Raw genomic sequence first — 24802 nt, 5'->3', positions numbered from 1 at the left:
CGGGAGCTTTGCGGCGTCACGTTCTGATATTGCACTATATCACTTTAGGATTAGTTTGATTCCCCGGCTTAAGTAATCCGATTCTAGTGTTCCCCAGGCCCGCGCACGTGATGCAAGCTTAGCTGCCTTCGCATCTTCATATTCCAATCCTAGACGGAGCCTTACCTTTTGTATCGGCTTTTCCTCCTTGATCCATATACAAGCGCAAAAATGGCAGACAGCAAGGAAGCCGGAAAAACAGATCAAATCTTTACATCGGCGGATCGGATACGCCAATTGAACGAAGTGGACAAGGTAAGAGGCGCTTCGAAACCGAGCGGAGAAGCAGTACTTCGAGCAACAAACAACTAGACCGTCGTGAAAGGCCCAATTGCTCACTAATACTTCACAACTACAGGACGTGGCAAGACTAATCCACTCCGCTGGCCTCGCGATACAAGCCCTCACCAACGCCAGATCAAGCGACTCCGCAGGAGATAACTCCCTCGATTCCCACAAAGTTCGGTTTAAAGAAGCTACGTCGCAGTACTTTGCTCTCCTATCGTCTATCGACGTGCGATTGCGCCGTCAGGTCTACGCCTTAGAAGAGGCTTCCATACTTGCTCCGGATTCGTCCTCCAGGACAGGCGATCTACCTGGCGCAAGCGGGGGAACTGCGGCAGCGGCGAACCCGTTGGATGTCAGTTGGCTTAACAGCCGAAAGGATACTGTAGGCAAGGATAAGGAGGCGGAGCTTTGGGCGGCTGCAAGAGGATTTGTCGAGCAGATTAGCAATCCTGGGGTGAAGGCTGAGAATAATCGTGAGGGAATGGAAGTTGACTGAGCATTCCTTTCACACTCACCCCACTTCGAAGGGAACCACCCGGTAACCCCCAAACATTGGGTAGAGTTGCTACAGTATGTTGGTCGATCTTTGTCACCTTCATTGTATGCACCACGGTCTATCCTAGTGGTAATTCCTGGTCTCGCCCTTACTTCTCTTTTTACTGTCTTGCCCAAGGCCCACAACGAGCCTCGGCATTTATGATACCCAAAGCTACTGAATCAGAGATTCTGTCGATTTTCGTTTCAAAGCTCTTGCGCGGTGATCCAAAGTAGGTTCTGCGGTATAATTTTCATCCCTAGGTTTATACATCTGTTACGAGTTTGCTACTCTCGATAAGCTAGCATTATCGAAATAATGTGAGTGTTAGATCTCCAGGAACCTTAGCTCGAATCTACATACAATAAGTTAGAAGTGCAATGTTGGAAGGCGCAAAATCGAAGATAGAAAATATGCTACTGCCGTGACCACTGCGGTAGCTAGATAGCGTTGGCAGTCACCAGTGACTACCGGTGCATGGACATAATCATCTCCCGCTGGGTAGCGCGCTCCTTGCTTGCTTCCGACAAGGAAGCCAGACCTGTAGCATATTAGTACAAGGGTAAAAGATGCGGCAAATCAGGGAAGCTTACTCCGGAGTTCGCCCACGACATCCTTCGCTTTACCGAAGTAGACCTCCTCTATACGTATTACCAAGTTAGTATGTCATTCAGATATGTACCACATGTACGATTCAAGCCAAAACTGTGGAACATACGCAGCAGGTTCCTCATCTTCAGCTCCATATCCTCAACGAGTCGACCAACATTGGCAACATGGCTTGCATCGGACTCAACGGGCAAGTCCACCTCCACTTGTCGGGTCATGTTACCGCTCAGATCCATTTCACCCAGAGACTCAGTCTCGTTGGCCAGATGAAGGATAACCGTGCTGGTCAGCTTGTAGTGGGACATGCGAGCCCGATCGGTAGCTTCAAACACGTGGATACTGTCCCATTCTCCCGAGCTCTTCGTACCCGGCGTTACCCCTGAGATGCATCAGCACAAGAGCTACCAACACAATTTCACTCTCTTCTTAAGGCTTGAATTCATTCACCCACCCTTCTTCAAAAGTATGACACCAGCGAAACCGTCATCCAAATCCCAGAAGTAAACGCTGCCTACACCACCCTCATAGTACAGCTCCCGGTAGACGTCGAAAGCCTCATTAGCCGCTACTTCGAGCTTTCTCACTCTCTCGCTCGGGACGGTTCCATCATCCAGCGGAGGGTCGAACTCGTTGCTCCAAGGGGAGCGGTAGCTATCACCATCCCGGTTGTAATCGCAGAGCAGGTAATCACGGTTGGTCTTGGAGCACCGGCGGATCTCGAGGGGCTGGTCAACGGAGGAAAGAAGGTCTTCGGTGAGGTCAGGGACAATAGATGTAATCGCCTGAAGGTTCTGTTTGGTGTCCCGAGGGTTCAAGCGCCGCAGGAGGTCGCTGGTTGCAATTACAGTCAGCTCTCGGCCTGAGGTGGGGTACGGGGTTGGGTTGGTTTTCGTATATCGAGAGGGGTATAGCATGCATGTTGCAATTTTATGCGTTCGTACGGAAGGCGTACTTACAGCGCACTGTCAAATTGAGCGTCAGCCATGGTTGGTAAACTTCAACGAATGTCTGGTTGGTTTTGTTGTTTACTCCGTTCTCCAGACCGATCTCAAGTTGGCCGGAACGGAGGTGCGTCGTCGGGTGGGTGGGGCCGTGGCAATTGTCTTTGCCTTAAAACCGAGGTGCATGAACAATAAAGCATGGCCGCTTTGACAACCACCCTTAACTTATAATTATTAAAGTACAATATTACTCTAAATGTGCTATCCCAGCAATTACTTCAAGATTTAATAGACATTCTTCCAACCTTGCAAGTAAATGTCCTGACTCCAGCTTTAGGTCAACGTAACGCAATATGCTGAAACTAAAAGTATCCTTGAGTGAGACTAATGGGGAATGTTATACGTTGTCAATTCATTCAGTTTGTTTAATTTCTTAGCCGGTAAAGTATTCGAGGTTGACATGGTGTGATTAGATTATTTCTAGGAACTACTAATCAAGTATATATTTATTTCTATATGTAACGAGATTTCTCTAGGAACCTAGATTGTATACTTAGAGACCTATCTTGTGTAAAGTTTAGCGAAAGCTCACAATACTAATACCTAACAAATTTATTTCATATATATAATCTCGTCTATCTCAAAATACTCAGATGGATCATTTATCTTACGAAATGGCCAGGGGATTGAGTGAGAGAGCCAACCTTTCTATTGATGGCAGGAATCCCTGCAATGACGTTTCCCCTTCCAATCCTTTGTCTCATGATAGGACGAACGGTACAAGAATAGTAAAGATATATATCTCGCTGAATCCAGTCCGTGACATGGTGAGCCATTCATCTACCTGATATTTGGTAGACATTGGGAAACGCTGCGTTTCAAGTCAGTCAGTCCATGGGTGGAATACCAGTGTCTCTCGGACAGCTTCGACCATTACGTTTCCAGTTTGATTTACTCTAAAATGCCTAATCATGGCTTCTTGGAAGATCGAGCCTTGCAGCGTTGCTGATGCCCCCGCTCTAGCATATAATGACATGTCAGCCTTCTGGGAAGACCCGACATGGATTCTTGTATGGCCCAAGGAAGTCACACTGGATTTTCTAATTGAGCAATGTGCAAAGCGCTACCCGGACACTCTACTACACTCACGCTAGGAGGTCCGTCATCAGAATGCCGTTGACCCTCTTACCGGCGAGCTTGTCGGATATGCCCGATAGATACTGCCTCCTACTCACCTTACTGCAGAAGACGGGAGCCCACAATGGGTCGCTGCGCAAGTACCAGATGTTAGTGATGACGAGGAGAGAAAGTTTCAGCAGTTAGCAGAGTCTGCGTGGTGGTATGGTAGAAGCGATACGCGTTCCATCGATGATATAAATGATGCGGTAATGGACCGTACTCGCGCAGAGGTCTTATATCAGTAGCTGTGATTATTTCGCCCCAGCGAAAGTTTTCAAGATCTCCGATTTATTCAATGTTTTCAGCTCGAGAGAAATGCAGATACGACATATACACTGGAAAAGGTTAGTTGTGTTTAGATTTCCAAAGTGGATACATTCTATTCACGTATATGAACTATACTATCTCTGTCAAGTTTTGAAATAGACGCTGCATGGCGGATAAATCAAGAGCTCGGCGTTGTTGCTCATCGCTCTGTTGTGTCATGAGTTGCAAGAGTATTGAAGCTCTTATCCAAGAGGAATTTGCAGCCACTGCTTTGATAACACCTTCTGTGAGAGGCAGCCTTCCCTTCCTATTCTTCAATATAGTTTCCAATATCGAACTTGGTGCATCTGGGCCAGGATTCGTGGCTGCTGCTATGAGCACCGCGTCCGTTATTGGCAGACTCTCCCCTTTCTGCTTAAATAGATACTGTATAATCGATGCCCCCCCTTGTCGATTACTCGCTGCAGCTATAACGATGCTTTCGGTAATAACGAGAGTATCCCCTCTCTTCTTGAATAGAATCTCCAATATTCTACCTCCAGACTCAGTGTTACCTGCTGCCGTCTTAACGACATCCTCTGTGATGGGAAGATTATCTCCCCTTTGATTGAAAAGAAGCGTCATAACAAAAAGCGCATCAGGGTTTCCCGCCGCAGCCTTAACAACTTGTTCTGTAATTGGGAGAGCGTCCCCCCTATGCTCGAAAAGGACTCTCAACAAATCAGCACTTAGGTCGTTATGATCTGCCGCTTTCCTAACTATGTCTTCCGTGATAGGTAGGATAGCACCCGCTTGCTCCAAAAGGGCTTTCATAGCTGAAGCGCCATCTGGTGCTCTGCCAATGCCGCATACATCTGACGTCAGCACATTATATTTAGATGGAACCGCTATCGTAAGAATATCATGCAAGACAATGGGATTGTGTAAGCAACCCTCATGGTGAGATCTCGAAACCGAGGGTTGTAAGTTGTGTGGCTCCCGGGGAACTGTTGCTCGACTCTTTTCTTGCAGGCCATCCAATGTTGGGGCCCAATCCCAATGAAGAACGAGATCGTGAAGAACGCTCGCTTCTGAAGGAGGCCCTTGTGGAACCCACCCCCTCGTATCATGTATAGTTTTATGCCGTGGAACCACGCTGCTCATGATGATTCTTAGTCCACCCTTCGAAATCCTGACAATAGTCGGAGTTGAAGCTCCCTGGAGCAGGCAGACAATGTCACCAGGGCGAATCGGCTCCGCCGGGGTTTGGAGAAGCCACTGTACACCGGAAGTCATGTATTGATACAGTGCCTCTACTGTATCGCGGAATAGAACTTTAACCTCCTGTCTGTCATATCGTGAGCCAGGCGTTGTGACCGACTTTATTAGCCCTAGCATATAGCCCTTGCCTCTGATAACTGCTGCCTCTCGGTCAGGCCACGTCTGGACGGAAATATCTGGCGAGATGATATGCTTGATCACGCGCTCAAAGACCGTGTTCCATGGGAGCTGGTAATCTGGTCTCAGAGCCTCCGTGTTGGAGTCATCGGAACACATGCCGAGCAATGCGTATACTTTATCATGTAGACAGGAGGCACGACGCGTATGGTACATGTCAATCAGCTCACCTATGGACTGTGTGCCACGTGTGTTGAATCGATAACTAGGGCGGAAGACTGCATCTTTAATAAGGTGATACGCCGACTGCACCAAGCCTTGTAGCTTCGGGTGAGCTGTGCGAAGAACCTCTAAGTTTTGTAAGCCCGAGACAAAAGCGTAACCGTTCATCTCCACAGGGCCACACATAACGATAATGTCCCGGGCCAGAGCCACCTCCTGGAGTACCTAGAACAGACTAGTCAGGAAAGACCCATCAAAACTCGATTCCCGGGCTTCGGCATCTTACCCAAATTCGTTGAAACCATGGGCGTTGCACCAGCGCCAGAGAGGAAGAAAGATACTTTTCTCTATCTGGCCTGTCACGGGTGTAGGTTTGAGGCAAAAGATCTACAGAAGCATCTTCCGCAGCTTTGCGTATGGCTTCGAGTGCCTTGCTGCTTTGATCCGCCTCCTCTCCAAGCCAAACTATGACTCGCCAAGCTTCACCATAGATTGTTCGCATCAACTGGATCTGGTGGGATTTCTCCTGGTCATCCTTTTGATTGATACAGATGGCATCAATCCATAGCAGCCGTGCGACACTGTGGTTTCTTAGGCGCAATAGCACTGCATGGAGATTTCGAGTGACGTGAAAGGCTCTACCGCCTATCAAAATGAACTGTGGCTCGTCGCCTCTGCCCCATACATAAGATAGGGCTTCGTACGGGTGCTGTCCCGCGGAATCTGTCAGAGTGTATTCGATGAGTTCGCATTGCACGCGGGCAGCCTTATCTTCGTGCGGTAATAGACGGAGCAGGCGGATCTTGGTGGAGCCCTTAGTCAGAGGGCGATAGGTGTATTGGGACATGCCCAAGGAGCCACCAATGTGTGAGTGACCGAACACTCTCTGCCACATAATGTATAGATAGGGTCAAGTTTGTCATTTCGGCTCAGCTGGGAGACAGGACCTCATAGCCGCCAGACATATTCCACTAATGCACGCTGGGTAACCTCCTTACTAGTAGTGGGCCAATAAGATCGCAGCACTTGCTGATGATATGTTGTTGCACTAAGGATTACGGTGCTACATATTTATCTAGCGACTAAACGACCTCATGCTGCGGAACCAGCGAAGAATGGATGTTCCTGGGCTGTAGGGGTTTCTTCGTTCTTCCCGACGTCCGCATTGCAAATGGCTCTATAGCCGCCTCTGTCGATCGCACTATATATCCGCAATGCCTATCTATCGTGGATATCTCAAAGGTACAGCAGGCTCACCTGGCGATGATCGCTGATTCCAATCGCTCCTCTGCCAGCGATTGTAGGTTTCTTTTGTGGCTAAAATAGCCGATCCTAGGATTGGGATCTACTTGGGGTTATAGATTAAGAGCTTGAGATATGTACGGATATAGTATTATAAGCATAGACTTTGGTGGGATTAAAGTATGATCAAGATCAATTAGCGCTCGAGTGAATTATAGATCTGAACGGGCACCCTCATTCGCAACGCCCTCGAACAACCCACTGTCACCTCAACTCTCGCGAAATATTCCCTGGCCACATAACAATGGCGGAAGGTCGGAACGAGAGCCACATCGCCGGATACTGGTATCGGCACGACAATACTAGCAGTGTGAGAATCGTCCGCTTCCTCAATCCACTGCAGACCAACGGACTTATTCTTCCACGAACACACACTCGTCCGGAAAACCTGTCCTTGTCCATTGACTGCGCTCTGCCAATTCGGTAGTTCGACCATCGGCGACAATGTAAAATACGTCACAGCCTCCAAAGTGACCTTGACCTGACAATTGTCTGGTAAGGTGGGCTCCGGATGGAGGCTTTCGAGGCCGAAATTGAAGCGGACAGGAGTCATAGTTGACCCATGACGTTGATCCGGAGGTAGGTAGAGCGGCTTTGCCTCTTGTGCACGCACCGTTACGTGCCCCATTTTCGCACCCAGTAGACTCATCCGAAGCCCTGTCGAATCGGATATCTGAATCCCACTACCTTCTCCCTCTGGCCACAGACGAGGTGGCTCTTCAGGGTATAGAGGGAGGAGCTGGATCTGCCGTGTGGCACGAAGTCGCTGATTACTGATGTCTACCTCGGCATGGACGTAATAGATAATGCTGCACATCTCAGGACAGTACCTATCCGAGTTATAGTCAACGCTCGGGGGTAACTGGAGATGATCCTTTCCATGATGAGCAGCCGTTCTAGACGGAATATGCTCAGAACATGGGTCGGATGGGAGAGCATCAGGGATGACAAATGAGAAAGGGAAGATGCGATGATGATGCGATGATTCCTGAATTCCAATGTGGTGCATTTGGAGAAAGGTGTAGTCGACTATACTACCGCTGTTGGGGAAGGGCGTGGTCTTTGTTACGGTTGTTGATGTTCTTCCTGTGGTGGTATGTCAGTCTATGTTTGGTTCTAGATGCGCATGTTAGGGTTAGTCTGGTTATCGTACCAATCAATGTTATGGAAATGTGGGGGCTTTGGGGAACATTCCTCTGGTGGAGGACCAGTTCGCCCTGGAGTCTTTCGCCGGTTGTGAAGACTGTTTGTTTACTAGTTAGACGGATCTCCATCGCGGGAGTAGGAGAGAGGCTTGCGACAAGTTGGGGAATATATTGGGCTGACTTCATCGTTTTTGAAGGATTAGGTTATTTGGCATAGATCAAGATGAGATGAAGATTGAAGGTGATAAAGTCGTGACTGTTGTTATGAAATGCGTCTGCAGCAGAGCACCTACTCCCCCTCCCATCCTTTTATAGTCCTTCAAAACCCACATGATTACGTTCACACCGTCTAATACAGAATTGAAGTGAATGGAGGGGAAATCAGGAAATGATGATGGAAAGGTGACTTGCTTCGGCATGAGTTACCTTTAGCTGTATCTCAATCGCTAAGGGAAGTTGCGTCCGAATCCGCCAACTCTTTAAGCTTCTTGGCAGGCTGTTCATGGCGACATCGGGACCAATCTAATGAGTCACCCTGACTTTAGTGAGTACCGGATCCTGGTTCTAGGACTAAGGATCAGGGCTAGACCCCACTTCATTGTTTTTCTCAGGGTAGACTAGTAGTGAATGTGTCGATATCCAAGGGTTCAATTCCAATTCCTTATATTATACAATAAATTTATCCAAAAAAAAAGGGTCATCACTCATGACAATAATGGGACCTAGCCGTCGCTGTCATCACTGACAACGAATCGACTTGTTTTATGTGCATTGTTGCGCTCAGCGCTCCGAGTAAGAAGGGTAGCGAGGTCAGGGGGATCAAAGTTGTCGTCCGAGTCATCATCCTTGCTTTTTTGGGACGAATAAAACGGCTGTTGTTTCTGGCAGTTCACAACAGAAGACAATAGTTGTTCCGGGGTCACCGGTTGAGAGTCCTCAGCAGACGGGGTCTCCTTATCTACCGGTGCGGACAAATGGTTAGAACGAGGTTTCGTTTTTGATAGCGTTCTACGGCGCTCACGATGAGGCGATAGGCCGGGGACCACCGAGTCGTCCTGCCTGGCTGACTCCAGGGCAAGAATCTTCTTAAAGCGTTCTTCACAGTCCGGGCTAACGCTATTCATCTTTCGTAATGTTCCGATCATACGACGGGTCAAAGATCCGTGTTTCACAACCTTCGTAGGTCTTGCGACGAGCTGGAGGCGAGGAAACGCATCATTGCGAGGGTTGCGGATGAATTGTGGGCTAGTGGCCCCAATATTGCGATAGTGTTGCTCCAGCTCTCTTTGCTGTGCCGAGGTCAGTACAACTTCTTCAAGAGCCGGTATCTCCACCGGCTCCGGGGTCGGCGTCCGAGGCTTCCTACTCTTCTCGGCTTTTGACTTGGGTCCCGCTGCTAGGGATGAAGCTTTAGTGAATCCGGTTTCGACATTGTCAGGCATGTGGAACTTCTTGGGTGGCCTTTTTGGCGCTCGTCCTCGTCTTTTTGGCTCTGGTAAGCCCTGTTCCGCATTTTCGTCCGGGATATCAATTTGGCGTTTATCCGCTACCGGCCGTATGCCCGCTGGCAGAATGCGGGGGGAGATATCATCGTGAAAGGTAAAGCGGGACCCACTAGCAATCATTTGTTGCATCTTCTCATAATTGTCTTTTGCTTTGATGTACGACTCTTCCTCCTTGCCCTCCATAAGGAGGAGGACGATGTTTCCAGCCCTCTTTCGTCCTGTACGCCCCATCCGTTGAAGCATCCGGATTGGCGATGCAGAAGAGTCATAGCATACGATGAGGTCGACTTCTCCAATGTCTAAACCTTCCTCCCCAATAGAGGTTGCGACAATTGTATTGTACGTACCCTTTTTAAAATTCTGAACTATACTGAGTTGGGTCTTTTGGCCCATGCCCTCAGAGCCCTTCGCGCTGGATTGCCCAACGAAAACGTGAGGTCGGATCATGGGCTCATATCTTTTCAGTACCCTCGTCACTTCTTCGGCACTGTCCCGGAAGTGGACAAAAATCATAATTCTCGTGGATGACTGACTGCCATTTGCTTCTCCATTGGACCCTTCACCAGCATCCATAAAATGATTCAGAACAACCGATTTCAGATATTCTAGCTTTGGATGCCCGATAAACTCCGGATCTTTGGTCCACGGCTGAAGATGACTCATAAGCTTCTTAAAGCTCTCATCTTGAACTACTTGTCGCTGGTATTTGCCACCTTTCTGGCCCTCTGTGTTGGACTGGAAGTGCAAGAGGTGACGATAGAAGGGCGTAATTCCGTGATACTTGAGAAGATCGATAGCATGTGCCAAGCTTGCGAGAACGGTGAATATTGCGTTGACCTTGCCCTTGAGTCCGAAGTGTGCGTTTCGACCGGCATCTGAAGCCATCCACTGCTGCCTAGATTTAGTGAGGCCAAATGCAGTGAGCATCATCGGGTCTCTTCCCCAGTATGCATTGAGGGTGCGGAGCTGGTCGACTAGCGGTTGCAGAGTTTTAGAGAGAAGGTCCATGCAGAGAACCATCTCCTCGGAGTTCTTGAACGTCTGGACTTCGGTGTTCCTCGTATGAACGTACTCCCGGATATCGAGAGATTGCTCGGTGCGTATCTCGACTCTAGCTATATCAAGCCCATCGATGACGGCTTGAACAGACTCCACTGTGGAGCCCGGAGTCGCCGTCAGAGCCAGGACACGGAAGCTCTGGTTATATCGGCGAAGGAACTTCACAACTTCCACGTACGCGTAGCCACCTGTCGCGCGATGCGCTTCATCAACAACAAGCAGGACAATCCGTTTCGGGTCTGCTATGCCGGACTTGAGATCATTGATGAGCGTTTGTGGAGTCATAAAAAACACCCGCTTATTCTGCCATTCCTCTGCTCGAATACCTGGTGCAGCCTCGCCGGTGAGCATGGTTGTCTGGGATCGTGGAATTCCCGCTATACCAAAACAGGCGGAGATTTGCTGAGCCACAAGAGGTTTTGTGGGTGCCACGAAGATAATCTGCGCACTTTGGGTCCACCGGAACCAGTTAAGCATAATTGTCGCTGCGATAAAAGTCTTACCTAGACCCGTGGGGAGTGCTACAAGCAGGTTGTGAAATAGCCCTTTCTGAGCGATATTGAATTGATAGTCTCTCGTTTTGCCAAGGTTCGTTGGGTAGACCCAGGTACTAAGAGCCTCTTGATCTAGCTTATGCTGCGTCGGGGGCTCATCCTTTTCTGGTGGGGACCATACCTGCTCTCCAAGAGGCGGTTGGGCTGTTTGGTTTCGGGATGTCATGTCGAATAATGAGGTTTGACGGATGCCGAGCGGGCGGTTTGAGGACTGCGAAAATTGTCTGGTCGCGGGTTGAGGCTGAACTCTAGTCGGCGGAGACAAGGATAAATCCGAGTCAAACGCATCGTCGGGTATATCTTCGAGAAGGAAGGATGTATCTGTTGCACCCTCATTTGGTAATGTAGGGGAGCGCGTAGTTGGTTGAGGTGTCAGGCCTTTTGTGTTTGAAGGCGGAGGCCAGGATTGCTCGTTCTCGAATGACTCTAGAGACGCTGCAATAGCAGCATTCAGGTCGTCGTCGTTATAATCATCGCCACTTGCAGCAGGCGCTTTCGGTGCTGCTCTTCCTTCCCCGCTCGTCTGTGCTGGTATGGTGCTGGCTCTCGCGATACTGGGCTCTGGCTTTTTCCAGCGGGGCCCACGAATCATTTCAGGCGGTGACGGCGGTTGAGTCAATTGGGTGACAAATATATTCTCCTGAATATTGCTGCGCTTGGGAATGAACACTTTGTACTTGGACGGGGCTTCCGCGTCTTCGAAGTATGAGTCTTGGCTGGGCGACTGCAGCTCATCGTGAGTGCCCTCATCATCGTCGACTACAAAGGAGTCAGAGCCATTCTGTGGGCTACCGTCATCACTGTCTTGTTCCGACTTTCTATTCCCGGACGACCGTCGTCTCACACCAGACACGGTACCATCCAGGCGGCGACGCTTGGCTGACCGCGGGGAAGACCCGGCTGTGTTTTTCGCGGCATCCGGAAATTCATCATCTGTTAAATCATCAAATCCCTCATGAAAATAATCGACCGAGCTATCATCCGAGCCAGTCATGTCGAGCCGGACTTTTTGGTGGCGTGATATCCGGCCTTGCGATTTCTACACCTGATACTCTTCATTTCCGCGCGACGCGGTGACGCGAAGTCATGTGAACGATAATGATGTTTGCTTTGTTTGTGCTGATAAGCATTCAACCCAATCAGGACTGGCACATGACATGCCGCCATATGGAAGTAAGTCAGGGAAAGTGTTCAGTCATTGTAACACTACCTCAATTTACTAGTAGTCGACAGTATCAATACGGCAGTAATTCACGGTGGAAGGCCAAAGAATGAACTAGTCGCTTGTAACCTCATAAATTGCCACTGACATGTCACTTGGACAACAATCCAAAGTCTGCAGCAGCACTAAGAAGGTCCACAGCTCGTGTGGCCACCCAGAGAGTGGGACAACAAGACAACACCCGAGTCTAAGTCTCTAAGGGGCACACTAGGGGCTATTTTTGGCCGACAATGGATCCCCCCCAGATTTTCACTCTTCAAAAGTTCACAGACCCTTCCACTAAGACCAACGTGCGAGGAGAACATACAATTACGGCCAACCATCATCTGACTGATCACAAACACCAGTTGTCCAGCAGGCGAAGCTCACTGTAACCTTCTCCCTTACAGCGTCCCCCGACGAATGATGGCAGGCAAAGTGGTGGACGGAATCACGACTTACTAGTAGTAACTTTGGAGACTAGACCAAAGTTGCAACGTCCCAAGAGAGCCCTGGAGGCTTCTCGATCTTGTCGGCCTATAAACTTGGAAAAGTCCGCCGGGCCATCTACAGGGTCGCTCGATTTTACTGGTCCGTCAGGGCCTTAGCCGAAGCTCTCGTGAAACCCGACGAATCAGATCACTCCAATGACGAGAAAAAGAGTATCCGAGTTTCAATCATACGGCAACAACCCTGATACTAAATTACCTTTGCTTGGGATTGTCCCCCTGTCGGTTTGAAAAAAGAAAATTCAAATCGAAATTGAAAGTGAAAGAAAATAAAATTCACCCTAAACCAAGGCAGAGTAAAAATAAAATAAAAGACTGGGCAACCCCCCCGCCCGCTTTAGGTAGCTTTAATTAAATCCCCGTCTTTCTCCTCTGCTTTCTTTCTCTTTCTCCCTTTTCTCTCCACAGTCCTTCGTTAACTACTAACTAACTACTACTTGTCGCATTTGTATACACTCGTTAATTTCTTCGAGTTTTATTATCGCTTCAGCGTGTTTGTCATTTTCAACCCGTCAAGATGAAGCTCAACCTCATTGCTCTGGCTTCGCTGGTCGCCTTGACCGCGGCTCAGTCGACCGACTCTGCGTCTGACTCTGCTACTGGCACTACAGCTGCTCCTTCGACGACTGTCAGCTTGACTCCTCAACAATCCTGCGCTAAGAAGTGTACGTTGCCATTAGTTTTTTTTGCCTTTTTGTTCTCTCTTGTCCCTATACAAAGTTGCCAAGTACACTGCGAAACTGACCAAACTAGGCGACCAAACGGATCTGTGCTGCATCGCTGGATGCTTCCAGGTTCCTTGCCCCAACGATTCTCAGGCTAACGACACCAACACTTGCGTCGCCGCCTGCCCCCAGGGCAGTGGCACCCCATCTGACACTGAGCGCTATGCCGCCTGCCAGAGCTCCTGCTACAGCAGCCACTTCTTCCCCATCACTGCCACGGGTAACTCTGGAGCTTCCAAGACCTCCGCCAGCGACTCCGATGCCACCACCACCGGTACTGGCAAGGACAGCTCTTCCACCGGTTCCAGCGGTATGTGACTTGGAAAATTACGTTACCGTGCGGTCTAGATCGAAGAAACTAATATGCAATGATAGACTCCTCCGGCTCCCGCTCCTCGGGCTCGAAGTCTTCGGGCACTGGTACCAGCACTGGATCTGCTGCCACCGGCACCGAGACCAATGCTGCCTCTGTCGCCAAGCTTCAGCTGGGCGTCTCTGCCGCCGGTGTGGCTGGTCTCGCTCTCGGTATCTGGGTTCTGTAAATGAGCTTGGCTTATTGATTTGGTGATCTCACGTGGGATGGTTAATGGGAGAATGTGAAAGGATGGAGAGGTATTAATCGGTATAAGGATGTCGCATAATGGGTCTACCTACATAGTCGTACTTCTGCGCTGTAATATTGATTCCCAAGCACTTTGTCTTTAATTACATCGGTATTAGCTAATACAACTGCTTCCCCAAGCTGATCCTCGACATTCCTCTCCAGGTTGAAGATGACTACAGTCCTGTGACCACTTTAGACGAGAAAATAGGCTAAGTAAACAAATGCGCCATTCGGGACATCAATCTAACGTCCGCGACTCGTCCTGACATTAAAGGGGGGGCAAATTCATGTAAGGGGAATAAGGCTGTGTTCAATCCCGCGACCCCTTTTATCTGCAGGTAGAGTTCATCCCTAGTAAGTAAAGAAGGACGATGATCCAAGGGAAAGACTAGGCCATACAAAATACGAAATGGAGACGAACTAAAGAATCTAGCAGATGCAAGACAAGCTCCGTTCACGATGTGACGTGCTGATCAACATAGTCAAATTTTGCAGGATGCAAAGATCGTCTCTCCACACCCCCACACCCTTTATTCACATTTAAATCACATAATCCATATATCATAACTAATTAACTAACCAACCTAATATTTCTCTGATTCTTTCCAGCCACCCACGCCCTATCGCATACTCCAGGTATCACAACCAATACGGAGTACCTCAATTCAGGACTGACCCAGAGTACTCCATACCTAACCAGTTCAATTTAAACCCTCCCTAGCAACAACCTCCGACAACTTCCCAGCAACCTCCGCAATGGACCCCTTATTCTGCATACCGTCGACCCATTCCGTCGGTATCGATTCAAACCCATAAAAGGCGCCCGCTAGCCCCCCGTAAACCGCCGCCGCTGTGTCGGCATCGCCTCCTAGGTTTGCCACTGCCAAAGCGCCGTCAGCCCAACGATCATATTTGAAAAATCCCCACAGGGCCACTTCGAGCGTATCCACGACCCATCCGCTGCTGCGCATTTCCGGAGCGGATTTCGCTTGCCAGTCGGATACGGTCTTGTAGCTGGCGAGTCGCTGTGCGAGACTACTGTCTGTGAACTTGTACTCGTTGATTATATTGCAAAGGTGCTCTTTGCTTTTGCCTAGTGTCGGTCAGCGCAGTCAGCAAACATTTCCCCCTGAACGAAAAAGAAAAAAAGCAAAACTCAATTCGAAAAAGCAAAGCAACAAAACAAAAAGAACCAATCCAGCCTCAAAGGCTAAACCACAAACAAAAGATAAAAAGCAAAAGAGAAAAAGAAAACCTACCGCTTAAAACCCCACAAACCAAAAGCGTATAAACCTCACAAGCCTCCAAACAACCCAACACAGGATGCGTAACCTGACTCTGCTCTCTAGCAACTCTTCTCGCTTCCCCCGGATCGCGCCACAAAGCTAGTCCAATGGGGGCAATTCTCATCAAGCTCCCGTTCCCTGAGCGATGCTCCATATCTAGCTTCTGATTGATTACATCTTGGGTACGTTGAAGATCTTCCGTGCCCCGTTTGATCCAGCTCTGAAGGGCAGAGCGCGTCGAGTAACCCACGTCCCAGGCGCGGTCGATCGTGCTGAATCGGCCGGTGGCGAACCAGTCTACGAAATACTGGATTGATAAGGTGTGGTTGTATTTGCCTTGGGAATCGATGATGGATTGCGCTAGGGCTAGAGTCATGGAGCCGTCATCGGAGTAGGATCTGTTGCTCTTTAGCATCGGTGTTTGGATTTTTCTGATGAAGGATGGATAAGATTAGTTAGTTACCCTGCGGGCTGGCGAAAGGGTTTCACATATTCTAGGCCGGTGATGGGCTCAAAGGTGCCGGGGTCCATGAATTGGACCGGCCCGCCTAGTGCGTCGCCTACACAGACTCCCCATATTGAGCCTAAGGTGCGAGAGTTGAGGGATGGTGGCATTGTGGATACTTGGATGGAGTTTGCGTAGTTTATGGTGGAAATGAGGAGGTGTGTTGGAATAGCGATCGTAAGAAGTTACGTTATATATTTTATACTAGGATTCGGAGTCAGCCTTGTCACTGCCTCATGAACAGTCACGGTATATTTCGGTGACTCAGCAGCCTTGTACATCATGACGCAAATACGAGGTTGATAGGTCTCCGTGTCTCAGCTATTTCCCTGCCCAGGTGGACGGGTGGATGCTGTGGAACGAACATTGTTTACTCTGAAGTATCATGTCTAGTATTGGAAAATTGATTAGAACATGCTATCACATGACTGAGGTATCTATTTTGAAGGAACTACACATACAACTATTCAATACTTACTCATGTTATCATTAGCCTTGTCTCATTCCTTCGCTACTGTTAAGATTCCACTTCTCTTAAAAACTATTTACATTGATCTTTAGATTACTGACGACGCCATTGTATCTTCGCTTCTGCCCCCTCCAGCGATTCCGATGCAACTGGGAGATAAATCAACCATGTTACTAGTAAGGTTCAACAGCAACGATGCCCTGATCCCCCACAGCTTCCTTCCACAGACTCGAAACATCACTGGGGACCTCCCACCTCGCTTCGGGCATAAGTGTTACGTAGCACCGGGTCATATCCAACTCATGCGATCGATACTCAAAAGACTCGGGCCTCTCCCTAGGCTTCAAGTATTCGAATAAGATAGCATTCTCATCGATATAACCCCACCCAATCGAGAAGGAGAAATTCCGCAGTCGAGGCATCCGAAGTATCGCAGTAGCCATCGTCTTCATGAGAGGATCGAACATCTGCAGATCGGGCTGTGTCCTCCACATATAGTGGGGGTTTTCACCATTCAGAAGAGCCTCCCTGTATTCAGGAATGGAATCTTGAAATTCAGAATTGAAGGAAGAGTTGGAGTCGGAGTCGGAGGAATCTTCATCGTCGTCATCATCCCGGCTGGAATCATAACTCGGTTCGACATCGGCCGGATTGCCATTATAGTACCATCGCCCATCGTAGGTGATAAGCGCTCCCTGAATCTGCACTTTCTGGAGATATGGAAATGTTTTGTCCGTGTTGAATAGCGCAGGTGAGACCAACCACCACCCTGTGAGATTTAGGGTTGTTAGATGGGTGTCTTCGGCCAGTTTACGAAGGGCGGTGTTTAAAACATCTCCATCGGGATATTGAGGGTCCGTGGGTCGGTTCTTGAAGCTCTGGTTGTATGGGATGTCTTGTTCGATGTATATATTCAGTGTTCGCAAGTTACTCAATGAGGGTGACTCCAATGCATTTGCAAGGGCTTGTGACTGTTAGTAAAAGCCTCGCTTTAGTAGATGGCATATCTTACACGATCTATGTTCATCTTGCATCTCTACTCGTTTAGCCTTGGGCGCATTTAACTCCATAGTCAGCCGTTCCAGGCTGGGCAGTGACGAGATAATTTTCCCAATAGCCGAGGGATGCAGCGAGCGTCGTGCATTAGCAATCATTAATCCCTCAACAAACGGTAGCTGAGGCAAAGAAACCTCAGTATCCAAAGTAAGGTAGTTATCTTCAAAGCTCCATCGCTTGTCCGACAATCCACACCCAAGCTCGGACGATCGCCGATGACGATCCATAGGCGACGATGCAGTAAGTGTCAAATCCATGCCCTGTGTCTGCCAGGAGGACATCTCGTCAAATAAGTCGATGACGCCTTGATTGAAGGCTTCATTATTTGCCTTGATCTCCCTCCTTCTTTCAAGACACAATATGCGGTTCTTGCTGTAGGTTGGCAGATCGATTTCATACTCCAGCTTTCGCAGCAACTTCCTTCGTCGCGGGGTGGAGAATACTTGCCGGAGCATGTCCAAATCAGAACTGTATTTCTTGATGTCTGCCATTGTGAAACGTTCCACGGCATATTGCCAATTGCGCGAGATCGTTGCGTACTGGGCAACCTTTGGAATTGGTTGAGGCTGCCATGGCGTGGGATGTTTGATTGGTGGAACTTCGCGGAGGTGATTGATGATTATTTGCAGAATTTCCTGGCTAAGATAGTCCATTTTCAGGACGGGTAAGGAGTTGAGATGAGGTTGACGAAATGGTTAGTCGACTATTCGGGATCGGAGGTAATCATCTATAGTAATACAGCGTGAGAGGGCTTTATATTCATATCAAAAAGGCCATTGGACTTGCGGGCGGTCAAAGGCTACCTTTTTATAAATGATGCCCCACTATAGGCTCCCGGCTAAGATAAGGGTGGCACTGCTACTAGTACCTAGATAAATATGCACTTAGGGCTAGTCTCTAAGGAGTACTCATATTATAGTATCTATACCTGGATCATTCTGCCAGTCCCACAACATCTTGTTTTAGATAATATAGAACATAATTTATGACTAGTCAACTATGGGCGAATACCAACCAGTACCAGCAAGAATCCCAGAAAGACAAAAGCACACCAACAACAGTATTCCAAGCGCACACCCAGGTCGGGCACAATATTGGTATACGGACCCGAACAATTGGCCAAACCCGGACCAAATACCCAAGCTCGACAGTGTCTGGTGAACAAGGTCAGCAGTATTGCCGCAGAGATCCAGACTCTTCGGCAGTCTGAATGCCTGGCTGATATATCTGAGTTGGTGGTTGAATATTTCTCCTAGATACTTGAAATATAAAGTGGTTGTATTTTCAATATAGAACCATGAAGCACGGTGGAAGGATCCGGTCATGCTTAATAATGAAACCTTTATCGTACCGGTAACCATGGTTGAAAGATATGCAGGCTTGGATGTCCATATTTCCTACTCCACCTAGTAATTCATACCCATTAAGGCAAGACGAACAAATGCGGTCTACTTTAGCAGATATGTCACATAACAGAAGAGATAAAAATACTATGATCAAATACCTCGATATATTTGGACATAAGTCATGTTGAGACACCTCCAAAACAGATGGATGGAAGCTGTATAAACTAAATCAACTGTATTGCAATAGCTGAAGCGGCCATCGATGATTAGAGTATATTATATGAGTACCATCAGCTGACTTCTGTCTCCAGCTACATGCATAAATATGGGGCCAGATCACCTAGAACGTTGTACTGTATGGGGTTCGACACATTGTATTTGCTGATCTCTGTTATAAGTGGATAACGCATGAATTTATCTTTGCAGTAATGCCTCTACTTATTCTTCAACTGTTGGAATGAGCGCCATTAACGAGTCACCTTCTCATCCTCCAAAGACTATGGGCTCCATACCAGAACAGAAGATGCGCTACGAACATTGCTGCTTTTTAAGTCTGGACAAGCGGCATGTGAAGTGACTATGCCTGAAGGCCAGAAAAGCTGGATTGGGTCGGAGAACTGTAAAGAAACCATGTAGGAAGGCCTCTGCCATATGACGCGTCATCAGAGCATTCGTACAACAGTTGGGTATCGCAGCCAAGTAGCAACTCGTGTTTCATGTAGTTTGGATGAGCCCCTATTCTTGAGTTGGAGATAGATGAAGGCAGGTACATCAAGTCTTCGCAACGAATAGGTAGGTCTATTTGTGCTGCTGAATTACTGTATCAAAGAGAGGGCCATTTAGACTTGCTTCACGGTTGCATAGATACAGATTTCCTCCGTCTGGTTTCGGTTGTCGCTTGGCTTAGAAACCACTTAGAATGAGTGAGGCATGTGCAGTAGTAGCAGCTGTAGCCAAGAGCAATCATATATATTGGATGAGGCGCAGCATTAGATACATTGTGGAGCCCTGCAGGCGTGATGCTATTATGGAGTAAAATCGCTCAATAGGAGAGTTATAAAATGGCGGCACTGGAAGAGCTCAAGTCTTGTTATCACTTGGCGCTGACGATGTAGTCGAGCCAGGCGGCTGATAGTCATAGCCTTCTCTGCGTGGGGCCTCCTTGACATAGTTCATTTCTTGCTGAGTTTGATAGAATTTGCCCCTCGATCTATGACAGTTATACTGAGGCAAAATTAGCGGACGGAGATTGAGACTATATTGGCAATTCCAGGCTTCACGTTTGATTTTGAAGGAATATAAGCGATCATATACAGTGATTCCGTTCACTGAATAATTGAGATTGACTAAAATATTGATATGTGGAAATTAACTGTCAAACTTCGTTAGTTGTTTGTTGTTGACGCTGATTTAATGGTGTTGAAAATAAGGTTATCAGTGATGAAGCCAAGCGAGGCAGTGCTTTTCACCCAAACTTGTCACCTCGAGCTATACAACGGTCCAGATCACGATACCCTGCTCCATAGGACAATACAGTATGGGCTGACCATGGACTGATTCGCTGCATAGCTTACTCTGTTGTCCATAGCTTTGATATGTCACCTTGAGTTATCTGCTTGATTGGAGACTAGTGGGTATCTTTGACGTCAAGACATCAACGTTGAGGGGTGTGATTTGTTCACCGTTTCATATTGCTAATTTCTGCTAAGGCCTGCCTTAGCTGGGAACACTACCAAGGTAGCTGACTCGTGGCCATGGAAAACTCTCTCTACACTTGTTTAGTCGATTGAAGGCTTTCGCTAATCCCCACAATGAGCAGTTAGCTCTGAGGTATGACACTCATGTCTACGTCCATTATCCGAAAGTCATTGGGTTAGCTGTGAGTAACCATGTCAGTATTTGCCATGGGAATTCTATTCCCTTTGGCTTTCTTGGCTCCGTCGTCTACTACACAACACAGCCACGATCAAGTCATTAAAGATGCCATACAGTAGTACTACACATGGTTTACCGTACTAAATAATGGTGATAACCCCAACTCTAGGATAGTGTGAGTACCGACAACAATACTGATACAATGAATATTCATCATGGCCATCTTGACTGACCAGAGACACGATACTAACTCTGATCTGGTGTTTACACCCAGGACTGAGAACGTCTTGTCAACCAGTCTTCGATACGATGACGTCTCTCTGTCCGAAGCCTTGGCCCCTGATCCGCAATATGAGCGTGACTTTGAAGTCGTTGACAACAAGTTTGCATTTTCACCCGGACAGCTGAACAAGTTGCTGAATCCTAAATCCCTCGCTGCCTTCCATGCTTTAGGAGGCCTTAGGGGTCTAGAGATAGGGCTTCAAACTGACCTTGTGGCCGGACTTTCTGTGGACGAGAACAGGATTTCGGAATCCGTAACATTCGACGATGCCACAAAGTGTGCCTTCACGAAGCTCGATAGCCAGCCGCGACTATTGACTGCTGATAGCCAGACGCCTATTGTGCAAAGTTCCTCATCCCAGTTCTTCGACAGATTTCGGATCTTTGGTCGCAATGCATTACCCGAACCCAGAAGGAAACATTTTCTCAAGCTACTCTGGGATGCATATAATGATAGGATCATTATCCTGTTAACTATTGCGGCTGTTATATCACTCTCGCTGGGGATATACGAAGCAGCTAGCGGGCAATCCCAGGTAGATTGGATTGAGGGTGTGGCGGTATGTGTCGCTATTATCATAGTGGTGGCGGCCACAGCCGGCAATGACTGGCAGAAAGAGAGGCAGTTTACCAAGTTAAACAGACGAGTAAGTCACACTTTCCTTTCATATCATATTTGAATTGACCCCCATGTAGAAAATTGACCGCGATGTTCGAGCGATCCGCTCAGGACGGCCACTTATGGTACACATCTCCGACATCACAGTCGGTGACGTCTTGCACATTGAACCTGGGGACTCCCCACCCGCCGATGGAGTTATCATATCTGGTCACGGAATCAAATGCGACGAGTCGTCCGCGACAGGTGAATCTGACCACATGGAAAAGGCCAATGGTCATGAAGTATGGAGTAGCATCATCGACGGAACTGCTACTAGGGAGCTAGATCCGTTTATCATTTCCGGAAGTAAGGTGCTTGAAGGGGTGGGGACATATTTGGTTACTAGTGTTGGTTGCTATTCCACTAATGGAAGGATTATGGCATCTCTGCAAACAGAGAGTGAACCAACACCCCTTCAGGTCAAGCTGGCTAGATTGGCAGGGTGGATAGGATGGCTTGGAACAAGGTGCGAGAATTCTACTCAAGATCAGAATCGCCCACTAATAGAAACCCACAGTGCTGCTTTGCTCCTTTTCTTTGTCCTTTTGATCCGGTTCTTAGTGCAACTACCTGATAACGACGCTTCCCCAAGTGTGAAAGGCCAAGAATTCATGGATATCCTTATTGTCGCTGTTACAGTTATTGTGGTTGCTATACCTGGTAAGTCGTCTACGTATAGTAGTCGATAATCTGCGCTATGGCACTAACGACCTTCAAGAGGGACTACCCTTGGCTGTGACTCTTGCCTTGGCTTTCGCTACGACTCGTATGCTCAAAGAGAACAACCTTGTCCGAGTTCTGCGTGCGTGTGAGACTATGGGCAACGCTACTGTGATATGCTCCGATAAGACTGGAACTCTTACGCAGAACAAGATGACGGTGGTCGTAGGATTACTTGGTGCTAATGAATGTTTTGACCAGCAGCTAACTGAGAGTGGCAACCCGTCGACGTCTCCTACAATACTGGAGACACTAGAATTATTTCCTACTATCTTCAAACAGTTGCTGGTTGACAGTATCGCCTTAAATTCGACAGCCTTCGAGGAGGAGCAAGACGGTGGACGTGAATTTATTGGAAGCAAGACAGAAATAGCTCTTCTTCAGCTTGCAAAAGACTATCTACATATGACTGATCTCACTGAGGAGCGAGCGAATGCCCATATTGAACATATATTTCCCTTTGATTCTAGTCGCAAGGCAATGGGGGTTGTCTATCGTGCTGGACCAACTGGATATCGTTTGCTTGTTAAGGGGGCGTCCGAGGTCATACTCAACGCATCAACTCGGACAGTAACTACGGGCCCATCCTTCGCAAATCAGATAGTGACCAAACCCATTTCTGATGGCATTCGCCAAGCCATCTTGGACACCATTGATGGCTATGCACGGAAATCCCTACGCACCATTGGGGTCGTCTACACTGATCTCTTAGACTGGCCTACCAGTCTCAATGGAGATGGCGAAAAGGGCTTTCCCGACTTTGAGTCATTGCTTCGAGATATGACGTGGGTTGGGGCCTTTGGAATCCACGACCCGTTGAGACCTGAAGTCTCTGGAGCAATCAAGGCATGCCATTCAGCAGGCGTCCAAGTTAAAATGGTCACAGGTCAGCCTTTCTCTCTCATCTGAACTTCAGTGGCCTAACAATAGGTAAACTATAGGTGATAATATAAATACCGCCTCGGCCATTGCGTCCTCCTGTGGAATCAAGAATAGCGATGGCATTGTTATGGAGGGGCCGGAGTTCCGAAAATTGACAGAGACGGAGATGGATGCTATTGTTCCACGGCTGCAGGTGCTGGCTCGCTCGTCACCCGATGACAAACGTATGCTCGTCAAGCATCTAAAACGTCTTGGTGAAACAGTTGCAGTAACAGGCGACGGGACAAACGACGGACCTGCTTTGACATCCGCCGATGTAGGCTTTTCAATGGGCATCAGCGGAACGGAATTAGCGCGTGAGGCGAGTTCTATCATCCTTTTGGATGATAACTTCAAGTCTATCGTGACGGCTATGGCATGGGGTCGGGCTGTTAATGATGCTGTCTCTAAGTTCTTGCAGGTACGTCACAGTCTTTTGTGTTCTTGACTCTTATTCCGTCTCTTCCTTCTCCCTGATTCTAACAACCATACAGTTCCAAATAACTGTCAACATCACTGCTGTCTGCCTCACAGTGGTAACAGCAATCTACAGCAACTCCAACGAAAGTGTGCTAAAGGCCGTCCAGTTACTGTGGGTTAACCTGATCATGGATACTTTCGCTGCTTTAGCGCTGTAAGTGACTCCATATATCCTAAACCCCAACAATAGAAGAAGACACCAAATTGGACCCGGATGAGGAGCTCACGTAACCAACACAATCCAGAGCAACCGATGCCCCAACCGAGAAAATACTACAACGGCCTCCAGTTTCAAGGAAGGCTCCTTTATTCACAGTCACAATGTGGAAGATGATAATCGGGCAATCGATATACAAACTGGCCGTCTGTTTCACCCTATACTTCGCAGGTGATCGTATCCTGGGTTACGACACCCGCATCCACCAAAAGCAAGTCGAGCTCGACACGATAATCTTCAATACTTTCGTTTGGATGCAGATATTCAATGAACTCAATAACCGCCGCCTGGACAACAAGTTCAATATATTCGAAGGCGTTCACCGGAATTACTGGTTTATGGGAATCAATGTGTTGATGGTCGGTGGGCAAATCCTCATCATCTTCGTTGGAGGCGCTGCTTTCAGCGTCACGCCGCTGGATGGTGTTCAATGGGCTATATGTATTGGATGCTCAATCTTTTGCATACCGTGGGCTGCTGTGCTAAAGCTCCTTCCGGATCGTTATGTTGCGGTTGTGCTGGATATCTCTGTGAAGACGATAACTTTACTGGTCTATCCTTTTAGGAAGTTGTATCAGGTCATTACTCGTGGTTTCTCCATGTTGGGGAAGGCAGTCGGTGCACAATGGCAAATTATTAAGTCCATCTTAGTGCGCACAGCGAAGAATAGCAGATCCGGTGGTGATGAAGAAAAGGGTGAAAGTGCCAGACAGGTGTGACTGCAATCAATCATTTCTATGTGGATGCCTAGGTAGATGAACTCCTGTCCCCTCCCATCTCATCTTTCGTTTCCTCACATTTTCCCTACAATGAACATGTCTACTCTGTGTGCTATACATATCTGTATATATCTCACGCATCAGAGCATTCGAGAGCAGACCACCAAAACGTCCCAATTCAACACTTAATAAGCGACTACATTG

The 24802-nt window shown here is 48.0% G+C and overlaps 10 protein-coding genes across 10 annotated transcripts; 4 read left to right on the top strand and 6 right to left on the bottom strand.

The window, feature by feature from the left end:
- Nucleotides 1-210: 210 nt before the first annotated feature.
- Nucleotides 211-823, top strand: BDV38DRAFT_279661 (mediator of RNA polymerase II transcription subunit 11; the record flags this gene model as incomplete). The annotated part of the gene is made up of 2 exons (XM_032059081.1): nt 211-294; nt 398-823. The coding sequence occupies 2 exons, from the start codon at nt 211-213 to the stop codon at nt 821-823; spliced, it is 510 nt and encodes a 169-aa protein (XP_031916747.1).
- Nucleotides 824-1329: 506 nt separating this feature from the next.
- On the bottom strand, nt 1330-2456 carry cap2 (F-actin-capping protein subunit beta; the record flags this gene model as incomplete). The annotated part of the gene is made up of 5 exons (XM_032059080.1): nt 1330-1403; nt 1456-1503; nt 1581-1850; nt 1923-2302; nt 2428-2456. 5 exons carry the CDS (start codon nt 2454-2456, stop codon nt 1330-1332), a joined length of 801 nt encoding a protein of 266 aa, XP_031916746.1.
- A 927-nt stretch (nt 2457-3383) lies between these two features.
- Nucleotides 3384-3629, top strand: BDV38DRAFT_279659 (uncharacterized protein; the record flags this gene model as incomplete). Its single annotated transcript, XM_032059079.1, has 2 exons — nt 3384-3482; nt 3567-3629. The coding sequence occupies 2 exons, from the start codon at nt 3384-3386 to the stop codon at nt 3627-3629; spliced, it is 162 nt and encodes a 53-aa protein (XP_031916745.1).
- BDV38DRAFT_7543 (uncharacterized protein) lies at nt 3619-6110 on the bottom strand. Its single transcript, XM_032063880.1, has one exon. It carries the CDS (start codon nt 5641-5643, stop codon nt 3988-3990), a length of 1656 nt encoding a protein of 551 aa, XP_031916744.1. The 5' UTR covers nt 5644-6110; the 3' UTR covers nt 3619-3987.
- A 729-nt stretch (nt 6111-6839) lies between these two features.
- BDV38DRAFT_7570 (uncharacterized protein) lies at nt 6840-8619 on the bottom strand. Its single transcript, XM_032063885.1, has 2 exons — nt 7913-8619; nt 6840-7845 (listed from the first exon to the last, which is right to left on the bottom strand). The coding sequence occupies exons 1-2, from the start codon at nt 8088-8090 to the stop codon at nt 6896-6898; spliced, it is 1128 nt and encodes a 375-aa protein (XP_031916743.1). The 5' UTR covers nt 8091-8619; the 3' UTR covers nt 6840-6895.
- Nucleotides 8198-12193, bottom strand: mph1 (3'-5' DNA helicase). Its single transcript, XM_032063898.1, has one exon. It carries the CDS (start codon nt 12014-12016, stop codon nt 8627-8629), a length of 3390 nt encoding a protein of 1129 aa, XP_031916742.1. The 5' UTR covers nt 12017-12193; the 3' UTR covers nt 8198-8626.
- Nucleotides 12194-13249: 1056 nt separating this feature from the next.
- Nucleotides 13250-13999, top strand: BDV38DRAFT_279655 (uncharacterized protein; the record flags this gene model as incomplete). The annotated part of the gene is made up of 3 exons (XM_032059078.1): nt 13250-13397; nt 13486-13767; nt 13833-13999. The coding sequence occupies 3 exons, from the start codon at nt 13250-13252 to the stop codon at nt 13997-13999; spliced, it is 597 nt and encodes a 198-aa protein (XP_031916741.1).
- Nucleotides 14000-14329: 330 nt separating this feature from the next.
- BDV38DRAFT_7656 (ADP-ribosylglycohydrolase family protein) lies at nt 14330-16228 on the bottom strand. Its single transcript, XM_032063892.1, has 3 exons — nt 15811-16228; nt 15321-15745; nt 14330-15154 (listed from the first exon to the last, which is right to left on the bottom strand). The coding sequence occupies exons 1-3, from the start codon at nt 15960-15962 to the stop codon at nt 14763-14765; spliced, it is 969 nt and encodes a 322-aa protein (XP_031916740.1). The 5' UTR covers nt 15963-16228; the 3' UTR covers nt 14330-14762.
- A 266-nt stretch (nt 16229-16494) lies between these two features.
- On the bottom strand, nt 16495-17868 carry BDV38DRAFT_268850 (uncharacterized protein; the record flags this gene model as incomplete). Its single annotated transcript, XM_032056851.1, has 2 exons — nt 16495-17285; nt 17334-17868. 2 exons carry the CDS (start codon nt 17866-17868, stop codon nt 16495-16497), a joined length of 1326 nt encoding a protein of 441 aa, XP_031916739.1.
- A 2230-nt stretch (nt 17869-20098) lies between these two features.
- BDV38DRAFT_7490 (uncharacterized protein) lies at nt 20099-24709 on the top strand. The gene is made up of 8 exons (XM_032063869.1): nt 20099-20602; nt 20715-21527; nt 21577-22007; nt 22059-22201; nt 22260-23147; nt 23203-23603; nt 23677-23816; nt 23908-24709. Exons 2-8 carry the CDS (start codon nt 20814-20816, stop codon nt 24596-24598), a joined length of 3408 nt encoding a protein of 1135 aa, XP_031916738.1. The 5' UTR covers nt 20099-20602; nt 20715-20813; the 3' UTR covers nt 24599-24709.
- The last annotated feature ends 93 nt before the right edge of the window (nt 24710-24802 follow it).

Source organism: Aspergillus pseudotamarii, assembly GCF_009193445.1.
Source record: "Aspergillus pseudotamarii strain CBS 117625 unplaced genomic scaffold BDV38scaffold_10, whole genome shotgun sequence".
In the NCBI taxonomy this organism is placed as follows: domain Eukaryota; kingdom Fungi; phylum Ascomycota; class Eurotiomycetes; order Eurotiales; family Aspergillaceae; genus Aspergillus; species Aspergillus pseudotamarii.
Note: the sequence above shows the minus strand (reverse complement) of the source record. Positions and strands in the feature narration are given on the sequence as shown.